At 39.2% G+C, this 15,674-nt stretch overlaps 1 protein-coding gene across 2 annotated transcripts; it reads right to left on the reverse strand.

Annotated features, from left to right (window-relative positions):
- Nucleotides 1–373: 373 nt before the first annotated feature.
- LOC114463997 (serine/threonine-protein kinase 4-like) lies at nt 374–15,336 on the reverse strand. Of its 2 annotated transcripts, XM_028448018.1 has the most exons (12): nt 15,052–15,336; nt 14,055–14,135; nt 11,745–11,873; nt 11,546–11,660; nt 11,238–11,402; nt 8,332–8,499; nt 8,103–8,240; nt 7,586–7,717; nt 6,298–6,484; nt 5,920–6,071; nt 2,465–2,646; nt 374–2,278 (listed from the first exon to the last, which is right to left on the reverse strand). In XM_028448018.1, the coding sequence occupies exons 1-11, from the start codon at nt 15,087–15,089 to the stop codon at nt 2,488–2,490; spliced, it is 1,464 nt and encodes a 487-aa protein (XP_028303819.1). In that variant the 5' UTR covers nt 15,090–15,336; the 3' UTR covers nt 374–2,278; nt 2,465–2,487. The 2 variants fall into 2 exon arrangements, with proteins under 2 accessions (XP_028303819.1, XP_028303818.1); XM_028448017.1 differs by having other exon boundaries at nt 374–2,646.
- Nucleotides 15,337–15,674: the final 338 nt, after the last annotated feature.

Here is a 15,674-nt window from a genome sequence, read left to right on the forward strand (position 1 = left end):
ATGAATCTTGATTAATTCAAGTGGTTAAAACAGTCTCGACTCTTTTACAAGATTATATAAAGAGGAATGTGAATCATTTTAAGGGTTAAATTAATTGCGATTAATTTATGTCGTTATTGAATAATTCCAAGTTAATCACATTAATAAATTAACTGTGACCAATTAAATTAAATTATGATTGATTTTTGTTATTGGAAAAACTGCATTTAGTTTATTTGATAAAATTAATCACCATTTACATTTTGAAATTAATCTATCATATAAAATAAATGATAATTCCCAAAACAATCAAAACCTCATACAAATTCATTTTGAACTTTGGCCCTTGACGGCCACAGTTCTGCATGTTGATGAAAACGTATCAGGACACACATTTGGTTTAATATTTCTTTATTTGGATAAAAAACAGAAAACAAACTGCAGCTCCTTTTAAAATCCAGTGGTTTCGACTTTTTTTCTGATTACAAAACAACATTCCTTTGAATCGTTCCTCTTTGTCTTTAAAGGCAAACCAAACGAGTGACGCTCACAGAGAAACAGTCATTGTAACATGTGGGAATTGTGCTCGTGATACCTGCAGGTTTTCAAAATAAAAGCTGGAACAGAACCGTAGCAGATTTAAAACCTGAGAGCTCGGAAACGACACAAAGCAGTGGAAACATTTCGGCCCAGATCGGATCTGAGACCGAATTCTTTTCTCGTACTCGAAAAAATGCCCAAACGTCACACCAAAGACGAAGACTCTGGTCCACTAGGTGGCATCAATGCACTGGTAATTTACTGATCCATAGAAGAAGAAGAAGCACATTGTGGATTTACATTCCAGTGGGTTAAACATCGAATTTGACCGACAAGTAGCAGCAGAACGCAAAAGTGAGACCAAAGATGTCCCTCCATCAGACCTAAACAACACAAATTATCCTCCAGAACGTTGAACGTAGAAAAACTCAGAAGTTGTGCAACCTTTAATGAAAGTAACGTCTACTTTTCTGCATCTACATCCTACAGTCCAGCAGATAGCAGTAGCATACGCACATTTGTCTTTTTTTAACCAGCTAAAAGAATCGGCTCAAAAAATTGAAAAAGCTAGTGGTGACAATTTCTTTAACCGTGATAAAGAAATTCCATAGAAGTAGAACGCTGATTATCGTAACGTCTTACTCAGATTAACACTAACACGAGAGAATGCTACGATTTACCGATTTAGCAATTTTACACAGTGCGACGTAAACCAGCAGCTAACGATGAAGCTATTGGTGAGTCTTGTCCGTGTGTTGGTGAAGGAAGTAAACAAATGTGTTTTCGTGTTTTTCTGCTGCATTTTAACAGTAATTCATCTCTGAGCATCAGTGAACGTCTCACACTGTGAAAGATCGTCGGTATCTTTTTTCGGAGACAAGAGGAACTCTCTCCATGCATGAACGAAACAGAAGAATACCAACGAATGTTTCTAGTGACGGGACTACAGCGGGCGGTTAGAAAACGGGCGAGTGCGGAGAAGTGCCATTGCTTGTCACAACACGTCAACGCTGAAAATCTGAAATCACCTTTTTCGTCATTGGGAGAAAAAAACATTTATTTGGACGTAAAATAAAAGCTAATCGAGTGAAGGAGTAATCAATGCCACCAGGTGTACACGTTAGGACCTCCTCAGGTCTCAGACTGAGGTATGAGGTATGAGGAAAACATCTGTCATTGGTCAGACCAAACGCCGTCAGGCTTCAAAATAAAAGTCATCACACCAAACGGCCTCAAATAAAACCTCCTCAGGTCGTAAAACATGACATGACGTGTTTTGAAGAAACCGGAAGTACACATGACAAAAGAATAAGTTTCTTCAAAATAAAACACTGTCGTGTTTTACGACCTGAGGACATTGAATCTGATGACTTTTATTTTGAAGCCTGAGACAATTTCATCTGACGTAGGTTTTTTTTCCTGGTACCTCACTCTGAGATCTGAGGGTCTCCTAACATGTACACATGTACAGGTGAGATCACCTTAACCAACTAAATACTAATAAAGGATGATTTCCACTTCTCTGAAAACATTCCGTCCAATCAGTGGCTAGGTTTGAGGTAGGGGCGTGACCTTAATTTTTACCAACAAATCCAAAAATAAATGTTAAAGACTGTTCTACATGTGGGTGTATCGGTTCATCTGGTGATGCATTCTTACTTTAAATTCCACAATAAAAGCACTGGCTCAGAAAAAAAACTCTCCGTTCTTGTGTGGAACATCGAGGTGGTCGTACCAATCTCAGAAGCTTGGATAAAACCTTTAGAGTGGGAACATTAAAGAATGGAGATAAAATCCAGTGAAGTTGAAGTACAGAACATCAGTGCTAGCTTTAAGCTAACAGAGGCACCAAAAGGCCAACATGTGCTAATCTCATGGACGGTACCTTCTGAAAAAGTACCGAGTGATCCAACAACGTCTGCTCTAATGAGTCCTGGCACCGTACCGTGGTCAGCGTCAGATAGCGCCTCAGTAGCTCTGCTGACGGCGTTTCTTGGCCTCGATGGCGTCTACGATGGGCTGCCTCTTGGCCTGGTACCGCTGACGAATCTCCTCGATCTCCTGCTCCATCTGTGGGTCCAGAGACGCCAGCCTCCGCCTCAGCTCCTCCACAGACCACGTGCTCACCTACACACACACGAAATCAAATCTTCAACCTTAGCTAGTTGCTACATGTTAGCATTGAGGTGCTAGCTGCTACAAGTTTATCATTAAGGTGCTAGCTGCTACATGTTTAGCATTGATGTTGATGAAGATGTTGCAAAAGCTCTGGTGATTGACAAACTCTTTCTTGCACAATTTACACACAACTGGGCTTTAGTTTTCCATCCAATTGTTTTTAGTTAAACTAAAAATTAACGCTAACATCTCTTGTTATTGTAGTCTGTGCATCAGTATTGTGGGTATACCGGGAACTCTTGTGATGAGAAAGGTTCTGCGTTGCTTAGAGTGGGAAAAAAGTGATAAACTGTTATTTTTTTTAGTGCATTATTTTTTCCTGTAATGAATCGCAATTAACGCGTTAAAATGAGAGCCCTAGAGAATCTATCACAACTCAAATTCTTCTCTAAATAGAATGTCCAAAAACATTCAGCCCGACTCAATCTTGTTATAGTCATGTCAAAAATATATCTTTTTTCGTCTGAGTCTCGACCAATAACCATCAGGTTTTCTTTGAGTCTCGTATCGTCTTCTCCAAGTCTGCAGACTCTTTGCTTTTGAGTATCAGGACTTTGAATAGAATTCTAATCCAGGTTTTTCACATCTCTGTGCTTTTCTAATGATGGCTGAGATATCTACAGCTGAAAGCTGCTGAGTCATGGTTATGGACCTTTGGTTTAAACCAAAGATCAATAGTTCTTTGTAACATTCATGAACCTTTGACCGTGTCCCAGCACCAGAGGTGACAAGGTACTGTACCTAAGTAGTTCTTCCTGGTATCTGTACATTACTTGAATATTTATTTATTTTTTGGCGACATTTTACTTTTACTAAACAAATATCTGTACTTTCTACTCCTTACATTTAAAAACTAGCTCATTACTTTTAAGACCTTTGAAGATGACGTCACAACGTAAAAAGATGCAAACCAACAACCGTGAAGCTGAAGGAGACCAAAAACGCCATGTTTCCATTTCAGAAACCTGGAGAAAAATAAAAAATGTTGGTAGTTTGAGCTTTTTTCTGTTAGGCAGGTCCCTTACTTTTATGGTTAACATTTTCAAGTTTTTAAAAATGCTAAACTCAAAGCTGCTCTAGGTTTATTTGAGCATTTACCCTTTTTTTTCTTGAAACATTTTATTTGCAAATGTTTATCTATAATGACTGAGTGCTAAATTCTCCAGGTGTTGATAAAGGGGAACAGATTGAATTGATGTCCATGTCCCAGTTTTCTACAAGATTACAAGGTTCAAAACCCTGTCTTATTTTTGAATGGACATTTGTTTTACTTTATGACTTAAGTGAGGGAGCAACTTAAACACTTTTATTAAAATATCAATACTTTTACTTGAGTACTGAGGACTAGTATTTTTACCACCTCTGTCCAGCACAGACTGAAGGTTCTCCTCAGCTTCCTGTGCTGATGGAGGAGCTGAAGATCAATAAACACTTCAGAACCATGACTCCACCTGAGAATATGTGACAGGTGGCAGCAGCTCCTGAGCTGAGTGGGTTTATTTCGGGGCGTTTCTTCGACCTTCTGCAGCTGCTCCCACAGGGACCCCCTCCCACTGGGCTCTTCCCAGCAGCCCCCGCCCCAGGGTATCCATTACATCGCTCGATCAGGATTAAATCAAACCAAGCCTGGTGTTTAAGAATAGAGCTCAGTCTCAGAATGTACACATTTCTGTTTCCTTGTCTTTCTCTGGTCAGACTCATCACAGACTAATCAATGTTATGACGATCAATAAAGCTAATTATTGGTGTTCATTTTAGATTCATATGCAGCATCGTTTGGCTGAAATCATGTGAGATAATGTAGCATGAGATGTGACACGCGTGTCTGTTTAAACCAGGGGTTCTCAACATTGGGGTCGCAAGACACTGGGAGGGGGTTGTCAGACACTAAGAATATTTTTTTTGACAGTTTGAGCCAATTTTTGGTTATTTTGACCCTTGTTCTGCAACTACACAGAACTTGTCATATTTTTGCTCCTTTTGATGCATATTTTGCTACATTACATTACATTACTCCCATCTCTGACACTTCTCCGTCACATTTTAAACACTCAAACCCTTTCCATCACCTTTCCACCTCATGCATATATTGACCCATTATTGTCACTTTAACCTCTTTTCACCATTTTTCATGATTATTTTTGCCAAATTAACCACATTCACCATTTGTCATGCCCATCATTTGCCAGTTTAAACAAATTGTTGCTACTTTTTGAATGACATTATTCCAACCCAACCCTTTCTGCCACTTTGAACTTATTTCTTTTACCACTTTCTTTTGTCCGTTTTTTCCACTTGTTACCCTAATCCCCCAAAAATGCCAACATAGCTCCAAATGTGTCATACAATAGATGACAACACATAATGACAGCTTTCATGACACCTTATTCATGCTAATGACAGGTGTCATGTCATAATAATGTCAGTACTTGGAGGTGATTGGTGCAACATAAATACTATTTAATTGTATTTTTTTAATTAACTTATAATGCATTTTTATGGAGTTTTCTTCTTTTTTTTTTACATTTAAAGTTGTGAGCTTTTGCTTATTTAAAATCCAGGCAGTGGTTTAAACACCTCAGCTCTACTCTGAGCTCCTCCCCCTCTCTCTGATCGCTTAATGCAAGAAAGCTAAGTGCTGCTCCTGCTAATGTCATGGACTGTGAGAGGCACAGCAGGAGGCCACAGGAGCTCAGGAATGAATAATAAATGTTCCCTTTGGGATCCTTTCATTTAAAGGTCACGTCATCGACTCGGCTGTCACACACACACAAATATCCTCAGGACCATTGGAGTTCAGGGAGAACATGCTAAGTACCAGAGAATAAACCATCCTAAGTTAATCTACTGCAGTATTTCTATATCAAACGCCTACAGCAGGACATGCAGGTGTGTTCTTGAGACACACCTGGTTCCTGAGCGATACGAGTTCAGATAAAAAAGCACTTACAAGGATGAGTTTATCATTCGTTTTTGAACCTCTCACTAAAGAGGCTAAAAATGCAGATGACCAACGCTAGCGTACGCCCCTGAATGTCACGCTGACTTTAGGCCTGTTTTTGTATGATTGAAACGAATGATGAAGAACATGAAGATGAGAGGAATTCTGTGATTGGTTCAAAGTGTAAGAAAGTCACTGGTTGGAGCCTCACAGAGAGAGGAAGGAGCCACATGTGGCTCCAGAGCCTGAGTCCTGATCTAGGGGGATTTTCTTCAACTCACCACTTCCAGATCTCCATCTGCAGGAAGTCTACGGTTGTCTGCGAGGTTCTCTCCTCGTCCTCCTCCATCCTGATGAAGGTTGGCCTCTTTCTCCTTCTGCTCAAAGTACTCGAGGAAGGACGGCTTGGTCGGCTGCATGGTCTCATCCCTCCCTGATGACACACAGAGGGAGGACTTCATTGTATCCGTCTGTGATTTGATTTTAATTTGGTCTCATTTTCATGTTTTCAATCTTCTTGTTTTTTGTCGTCACATTTTCTTTGTGTTTAAGTGACTTCAGTTCATATCGTTCAGCTCTGATTGTAAATTGCTGGTTGACGAGAAAACAAACACTAAATGAATAAATGTGTTCTTTTCTTTGTGTTCGTACAAACTCACTCTTCATGGTTCCGTCCTCGTCCTCCTCGTCAGAGTTGATGACCATGGTTCCCAGCATGGTTCCTGTGTCCTGGTGCTCCACCATCGTCCCTCCGATGGAGCCAACCAGCGAGCCAGCGGGACGGACAGTTCCTGAGTCGGCGTTGCCGGCTCGGACCATGGTTCCCTGATCCACCTCGTCCTCTTCCTGTGGGAGCAACGACCTCACGTCACATGGTTTATTCTGCTTTGACCAATCAGAGGCTGATTTAACCCGTTTGTCTCTCTTAAAGAACAACTTGGATTAGTTGTTATTTGAATAAACCTCCACTTTTAGGAACTTTAATTCATGATTGTTTCTTTTTATTTCTAAGTTAATCACAGTATTAGCCTTGACCTACACCATTTTGAATTATTTCTCCACTAACTTGATGCTTCTTTTCTTGGGTCAGTCCGCTCTCAGCTACGAATCTGTTCTCCTCAAACCCAGTGGTTCTCAACCTCAGGGTTAGGACCTCATTTGGGGTCGTGAGAAACTGGGAGGTGGTCGCCAGATGCCTTCAAGAAACCAAGAATGTTCTCTTAACAATTTGAGCCCTATTTTGCTTATTTTTATCTTTTTTCTGCAACTACACCAAACTTTCCATATTTTAACCTATTTTCATCATTTTTTCTTGCCGTGTTTTTGTTCATTTAAATGCATTTTTGTTACATTACATTTCAATTATTTTATGCACATTTCACTTTTAATCTTTTTTCACCATATTTCATGATTATTTTTGTTAATTGAACCACATTCGCAATTCACACATATTGCCAGTTTCAACTAATTGTTCCAATATTGACACTTTGAACCCTTTTTACCACTTTTATCAGTTTTTTGCCACTCTGATCTAATCTAACTTTTAACCTATTTGTATGGTTTTTAAAATCCCATTTCACCACCTTTTCCACCATTTTATTAGTGATTAAAACCAGGATTTCCATCTTTAAGATGACTATAATAATAATAATAAACGTTCCTGGATAACAGTGGATATTATTCAGATGAATAAATAAATGTGGTTATCACAGATTCATAGAACAATGGACCATCATTTTACTGACTTTATGGATGGACCCCAAAAATCTCTCCCCTTTATAGATGGTCCTGTCTCCACATGACTGTTCTTCAATGTTCATGTTTAGCTACAGTGGGGGTCCCCGCTCTCTGGGAACTTTATTTTGGGGGTCGCGACCTGAAAAGGTTGAGAACCACTGATCTAACTGATGTGTTTCCATCATAGCTGAATCTGACACTAGTCTGTACCGAGTTATCGTCGTCCTCGTTGTCCGGCTCCCTCTGCTCTGCCTGCTCTTGTCTCTTCAGTTTGATCTCAATGGCGTCTGTGATCAGCGCTCGCAGGACGGAGCTGGGTTTGGCCGCCTTGATGAATGGATGCTGAAAAGAAACAAACAAAATAATGAGAAAAAACCACTCTGATGTATTTTAATCCATCATTAAACCCCTAATGTTTCCTCTCTGTGTTTATGGAAGAGCAGCTGAGAGGTTGTCAGACAGGACGGAGGAGGAGGATAATGATGATGATCCAATCCAACATGACTAATAAAGCACTTTAAAAACCCAGGAAGAGGGGGACAAAGTAGTGTACAAGGTGACAACAGATATATAAAGTACACACACTATAAGACAAACAAGTGAAACTTTTTAAAGAAAGCTAAATATAAATAACAGTGTACATAAAAATGATGCATTAAAAACAATACGCCAAAGTCAAAAGGTGCGTTTTTACAAGAAGAAGATGATGATGAAGATGATGTGTCACCTGGAGAAGCTGCGTGGCCGTGGCTCTGTTCTCAGGGTTTTTCACCAAACACTGGCTGATGAAGTCGATGAAGGCCTCAGACCAGAGCTCAGGGTTCCTGAAGGTAGGAGGAGGGTTGGTGGGAATCATGAAGATGGCCTGGAAGAGGAGGAAGAGGAGGATGAAGACAGTTCAGAGACGTTAGATGTCAGGCGGCGTGAGGAGCGAGCGCGTCCTCGGTGACACTCACCCTCATGGGGTGGATGTCGGCGTACGGAGGTTTGCCCTCAGCCATCTCCAACGCCGTGATTCCCAACGACCACACGTCGGCCACACAGTTGTACCCAATCTCCTGAATGACCTCGGGAGCCATCCAGAAGGGTGTGCCGATGACCGTGTTCCTCTTCGCCATTGTGTCCTGATGACAAACACACAGTGAGAAATCAAGGGAACACTCCACTGTTGTGTTGAGCAACAATATTTCATTTATTTGGATGAAAAGCATAGATTTAATTCAGTTTTAAAGAATATCAAGTGGACAGCACTTACTTTTCTCATTGGTCTGACTTTGGACAGATCTATGTTAGCTAACTTAGCTAACCGTGTTTTAACTTGTGGTGGGACTCTATTGAAAAAAATTATCAAATTAATTAGAAACTTCGGAATTAATTAATCTAAATGAATGGCCTAACAATATTTGACACGAGAAGCAATGTTTTTCCAGTTTAAATGTATTTTGATTTATGAATCAATCAATGAAAACAATAAATGATCCCAAACAACTAAATAATGCTTATTATTTCCATCACTAAGTGCTAACATAATGTGTAACATGAATAAAGAATATTATGAATGTATTGTTCACAAAGCACTAACTTACATTTTTAGTAAACTTTCTAAAACAAACGTGTTTTTGTATTAAAATAAAAACATCACTTAGTCCAGAACATTCCAGAGAAATATAAACTGAACAGTGTAAAATATTTATAATACCTGTAAATATCATGAAATAAACAGAACAACTGATGAAGATGATGAATTTAGTCTCAAATAGTTTTTCTACATAACAGTTGATAAGTTGGGTCAGACGATGCTATCTGTAGCAGCACTTCTAGCCCCGCCCACATCCTCTACCACAGAGTGGTCGACTGTCACTACAGTCATTTATCAATGACTTTGTTCATTTGTCACTCATGGATTTATTATTGGTTCTGAACCCTGTCTGAGTGTCAGTGTGGATTGGAGACACTGTCTGCTCCACTAGGACCATTGTCCCTGCTAGCTGCTACATGGTTAGCATTGAGGTGTTAGCTGCTACATGGTTAGCATTGAGGTGTTAGCTGCTACATGGTTAGCATTGAGGTGTTAGCTGCTGCATGTTAGCATTGAGGTGTTAGCTGCTACATGTTGGCATTGAGATGTTATCTGCTACATTTTGCTGCTACTTGTTGGCATTGAGGTGCTAGCTGCTACTTGTTGACATTGAGGTGCTAGCTGCTACATGTTGGCATTGAGGTGCTAGCTGCTACATGTTGGCATTGAGGTGCTAGCTGCTACTTGTTGGCATTGAGGTGCTAGCTGCTACATGTTAGCATTAATGTGTTAACTGCTACATGTTAGCATTGAGATGCTAGCTGCTACATGTTGGCATTGAGGTGCTAGCTGCTACATGTTGAGCATTGAGGTGCTAGCTGCTACATGGTTAGCATTGAGGTGCTAGCTGCTACATGGTTAGCATTGAGGTGCTAGCTGCTACATGGTTAGCATTGAGGTGCTAGCTCCTATATATTTAGCATTGCGGAGCTAGCTGCTATATGTTTAGCATTGAGGTGCTAGCTGAAGATAAAAGATCCACAAACTATTTCTTCTTCCAGCAAGTTCATTTTGAATAATATTTTATCGTTTCATTTATTCATAGAACTTTTCTTCAGGAAATTTACTCATCAACACATCAAAGTGTTCAACAGATGCCTCCGTAGAAGACCAACAGTTGACAGTCAAAAAATATTATGAAATCAAAGTAAATTTTCTGGAAAAAAGTTGTCTGAATAAATGAAACCTTCACATAAAACTATTTCTACAATTTACACATAACTAGGCTTTATTTTTCCATCCAGTGTTTTTATTTAAACTAAAATGAACGCCCATAAAACACAGCAACGACTTCTTCTCTGGTTCTCCTGTTTCTTGTGTTGTGCTCTGTGCATCAGTTTTAGAGCATTTTGACTAATTTTAAAGACCCACAGAATATTTTGTACTATGACAATCTGAAATCTGACACCAGATTCTGAAAGAGTAAAGTCTTTACTTTCATCGGGGTTGAATAGAGTAAGTTTTACACAAATGGGCAGTTTCAGAGCAAAAAGCTGTGAAAACAGGCTTTTTCTAAACAAAAAAAAATCTCAGTGACTTAGAAGCAAATTTTTTTTTTGCTTTATTGAAAACTACAACATCTCAACATTGGTTTCCTTCAAAAGAAACAACAAAAAAAGAAAACTGAGACAAGGCTTTTGATAGAAAAAATATTATTATTTTGCTATCTGGCTCACAGTTGAATGTTTTGCTTACTGTATTTTGTATCTGCCCCACCCACCCCCCGTCAATCACACAGACATAACTTCCTCTTCCTCCTGACACGCAGAAATGACCCGTTTAGCCCGGTTAGTTGATGGTTTTATCTCACAATCGCAACATTATCAATAATCCACTCAGGTCCACACATGTTCTGTGTTAGTATGTGGTGCTGAGAGCTGCTGGATACTTTACAATGTCACTTTATAGCGCCGAAATGTCACTCGTCCCTGCTTCTTCCTCCTTAGCTAATGGTAGCATCAGTGGCTAATCTGTCATCCAAAGATGCGCTGCTGCCACCTTTAGGGCACAGTTGGTCACTACATCAACAGAGAAGCCTGATATTCACAGTAGAACTCCGTCACAGTGTATCCTAGCAACTTCCGTGAAAAAACGCAATTGATGAGTTTTCTCTTCAATGGTACTGAGTGAGTTAAAAAGGCGATCAACTGCGTTATTTTTTTTTGTCGGGCTATATTTTTTGCAATGAACGCGTAAATTAAATCCTAATTTCTACAGTCATGTATCCATTACGATGGTAGTGCTCACAGCTGAAACACAGCCTGTGTGTGTTTCTCTCCTTACCGTGAGCTGTCCGGCCACACCAAAGTCGGCCAGTTTGGCCTGACCATCGGCGCTCAGCAGGATGTTCCCGGCCTTGATGTCTCGGTGGATTTTCCTCATGAAGTGCAGATACTCCAGACCTTTGAGCGTGGACTGCAGGATGGTGGCGATCTCCTCCTCCGTCAGCTAACACACACGTCACACAATCTCACATAATTACACTTTTAACATGAGGTGATATGTTTTCACAAAACCTTTCCTATACAGAGAAAGTGAATCTATTCCAACTCATGAACAAACAATGTAAAGTTAACGTATGTGTGTGTTACCGTCTTGTTGCGTATCCTGATGATGTCAGAAACTGATCCAGCTCCACAGAACTCCATCACAATCCAAAGGTCACTGTTTTTGAAGTAGCTGCCGTAGTAACGCACCACATGTGGACTGGACACACACACACGTTAACGAACGGTGACTCTTTAAACTCCACGCTGACTTGCGTTAGTCAGATTTCAGCTCAAAGCGAACCTGTTGCACTGCTGCATGATGGAGATTTCCTTGATGATTTCCTGAAGGTCCGACTCCACGGGAACTTGTTTGATGGCCACGATCTCACCGGTTTCCTTATAATGAGCCTTAAACACACACCCGTACGACCTGCAGCCACAGCCAGGGAGGAGACAGACATACACAGAATAGATCCTTTCCTGTCTTTTGTTACAGACGTATAAAGAATAGAAATGTTCCTAAATGTACAAACGTGTTTGATTAGTTTAGCTTAGCATGTAGCAACTAGTCCCACATGTTTGGTTAGCTTAGCATGTAGCAACCAGTCCCACATGTTCGGTTTGGTTAGCTTAGCTTAGCATGTAACAACCAGTCCTACATGATTGGTTAGCTTAGCACCAAGCAACCAATCCCACGTGTTTGGTTAGCTAAGCATGTAGTGACCAGTCCCAGATGATAAGTTAGCTTAGAACGTAGCAACCACTCCTACATGTTTGGTTAGCTTAGCACATAGCAACCAGTTCTACATGTTTGGGTTAGCTTAGCACGTAGCCACCAGTTCTACGCGTTTGGATTAGCTTAGCATGTAACGCATAGCTGACGGGTCAAAGGGGCGGGGCTATGTTGTCAGGCCGATGGTAAATAATACATTTGCTGATATCAGTCGATGAGCGACATCAGCTACACACACGCACACAAAGAGAGCGTGGATAGTTTCAGAAACAGGAAGTGTATTGAGAAACAGGAAGTAGGCAACGTGCAGTGACCACAATCTGAGAGATGAGGAGCAGATGATGAAGGGGAGGAAATGTGACATTTATAAAGAGATACTAGTTTAAGAACCTCACACTTTATATCTTAGATAGTGCTTTCATTTGTTTTCTTTCTTATTCCTTCTGTAGTTCACAACATTTTTTTTAATTGGACTTCTTTGTGGATATAGGGTGAGAAAAAGTTGAATCTGAATAAAGCAGTGTAAAAAAAATATATATTTGTAGATATTGGTATGAGTGTAGATCTCTTATTAATTAAATGAATAACAACCTACTGTAATGATGATTATAGGTGTTATTAGATCATACAAGTCTAATAATTACAAATACAAATAATATATATAATTTATGAAATATAGATTAATCTAACTTCATATGTATAGAACTAATCAGGAGGAATATGAAGCGGTTGCTGCATAGTTGAACTAACACTTTGTAAGTCAGTTTTAAGTGTGAGATACTGTTTAATAGTATTATGAACAAGTTGTATGAGAAAACTATTTTAATATATACCTGAATCAGAAACACTGCTGACCAATTCAAGTCCTTTGAGGCCTGTACTATGAAGCTATATACAGTAATTATATTGTGGATTCATCTCCATTAGCTTCACCGAACTAAACATTCTCTGTCAGACAGAAGCTGTAGTATAAATACAACTCACTTAGTTAAGCGTCTTTAATTCAACCTGGCTACGTGCGAGCTCTAGTGACAGAAGAGGAGATTACAGCGTCAGACCGATCACAATCACACACAAACTGGAGAGCAGTTTACGTCACAATTGAGGAATAATTCTTAAAAAATATGAAGAATTAAAATCCTTAATTCAGACCAAAAACAACACTGTTGCTGCAGTAAAAGCAGGAACTAATAAATGCAGGAATTGATGAGTGTTAATGATTAAATTAGTGAGATTATGAATGGAGAATAAACAGACACTCTGATCAGTTTCACTTTCTCTTTTATGTTGTCCGTGTCTCTGATGCTGCGTTCATACAGATCTACATCATAAGGTGGAATATATTTATATTTATATTATCTACAGGACTGAAGCTCTCTGAGTCACCACAGAATACATTAATTAATTCATTATTTATTGGTTTGAAAGCGCCCGATGCACGCAGGTTTTATCAGCTGACTTCTTTTACTTTATCAATCTATCAGATATAAATGTATGTTTCCTACAGGATGTGATGGTAAATAAAGGATAAATATTCTCTCTCCTGTCAGCGTCACATCAAATCCACACAGTGACATGTTCACAATGATCCTCCTTTTATTGGACAGCTCGTTTTCTAAGAGATCTGAATGGTCAGGAGGCGGGGCTTTAATACTCGCTCAGATCTTATCCAATACAAAACCTGGTCCTGACCAATCACCATGGTAACTTAGACTGAACTACTAAGTTCAGTCTAAGTTACCATGGTGATTTCGCTCCGTAAGATGTTAGCTAGCTTTGTAGTCCAGCACACACAGATTAAATTCTGGAAGTTAGCGCGCAAAGAGTAAATCTAGTTTTGTAGTACAGGCCCTTGATGTATGTAAAGCTAGAACTCACCCTTCACCGAGCTTCTCCAGGACATCAAACACCTCCTCAGGCTGTTTGGTGAGGCTGTCCTCACTCAGCTTCTTCAGCTGCCTGCAACGTCAACATCAGCAGAATAGGAAGAATAAACAACAACAACTCATCTGGAGGAACATGAAACGGTCGCTGCACAGACAGGAACACTCCGTAATGCAATATACACAAAATGTAAATATTTATAAAATGACTCCAAAACAGAAAATAAAACAACACAATGAACTAAAACTATCACAATACACAAAATAGGACGAAACGATATGTTTTTTAATACAAATGTCTAACATTCACAAGTTGTTTTTAAGTTCTTTTGTTTATCAAAGTCAGTAAGTTGGGAAAAAAACAACATGTAAAAATCAGGGCTGGGACTTTAACGTGCTAATCATGATTAATAATTAATTAATGAAAAGCATGAATATAGTTTAGTTAGATTTAAGTTTGTACTTTGTGAACAATACGCATAAAAATAGTCTTTAGTCATATTACACATTATGTTAGCACTCAGTAATGGAAATAATAAACACTAGCATTTAGTTGTTTTCATTGATTCAGTCATATACCAAAATACATTTACACTGGAAAACGTTGTCAAATAATAGGCCATTAATTTAAATGAATTAATTTTAAAGTCTCTAACTAATTAGATACATTTTTTAAAATCGCGTTCCACCACTAAAATACTTAAAATGACTCCAAAACAGAAAGTAAAACAATAAACACAATAAACTAAAACTATCGCAAAACACAAAATATGACATAAGAATATAATTTTTATACAAATGTTTACCATTGATAAGTTATTTTACATTGTTATTGTTTATTATAGAGTCAATACGTTGGGAAATATTTCTATTGGTTGGCCTGTTTAAAGCAGTTGAAAACGATTGGTCGTCGGTGTTGATGATGTTAGTGCAGACAGAGGCTCAAAAAGCTTCATTTTTTTCCTGTTTCACAGTGAATTAGTGACATTTACCTCCGAGGATGGTTCCTGAGCTGCACTTTATTCTCCATGACCTCAGGCTGGGTGATGCTAACAGATGCTAGCTGATGCTAACGGCCCTCTCCGGGTCACAGCAGCTTCCCGCCGCTCACCTCCTCCACCGTACGGACCGTCACACAGTCTCCCCTGTGTCCGTCCACCATCCCAGGCCGAAGACAGCAGCAACTGCGGGGACGGAACAACTAGAACTCCTCCAGAGCAGAGAACAAACTTCCGTTTGACTGTCAGCAGGAAGAGGAGCACTGAGCATGCGCAGAGACCAGGGCAGTACCACAGACCGCCATTAGGGGTGCAAACAACTTATTGTTTTATAAAAGTACAGATAGAAACAAAAAGGCATCTTTCACATTAATACAGATTATAGACAAAATAAAACAGGGAGCTAGACAATATACTTACAAACAACTGTTGGGTTATCGAAGAACAAGTTTTTTATGAATAAAACGAGTCTAGAAGACAACTTATTTAAATTAAACAGTTTTTTAGTTTGATGTTTTTTTATTTTATAAAATTATTTGTTTTATTTAGTAATAGTTCATTCAATCCATTTATATTTTTTGATTTCATATCACTCCTTTTCTATTGAATGCATTTTT

The sequence above is a fragment of the Gouania willdenowi genome, chromosome 5 (genome assembly GCF_900634775.1).
Source record: "Gouania willdenowi chromosome 5, fGouWil2.1, whole genome shotgun sequence".
NCBI lineage: Eukaryota > Metazoa > Chordata > Actinopteri > Blenniiformes > Gobiesocidae > Gouania > Gouania willdenowi.

Excerpts from the sequence above, each read along its gene's own strand:
- LOC114463997 (XM_028448018.1), bottom strand. The coding sequence starts at position 15,089 with ATGGAGAATAAAGTGCAGCTCAGGAACCATCCTCGGAG. Across the intron at positions 14,136-15,051 it reads CTCAGGAACCATCCTCGGAG|GCAGCTGAAGAAGCTGAGTG; the intron begins GTAAATGTCACT and ends TTGACGTTGCAG. Across the intron at positions 6,485-7,585 it reads ACGAGGACGACGATAACTCG|GAAGAGGACGAGGTGGATCA; the intron begins GTACAGACTAGT and ends TTGCTCCCACAG.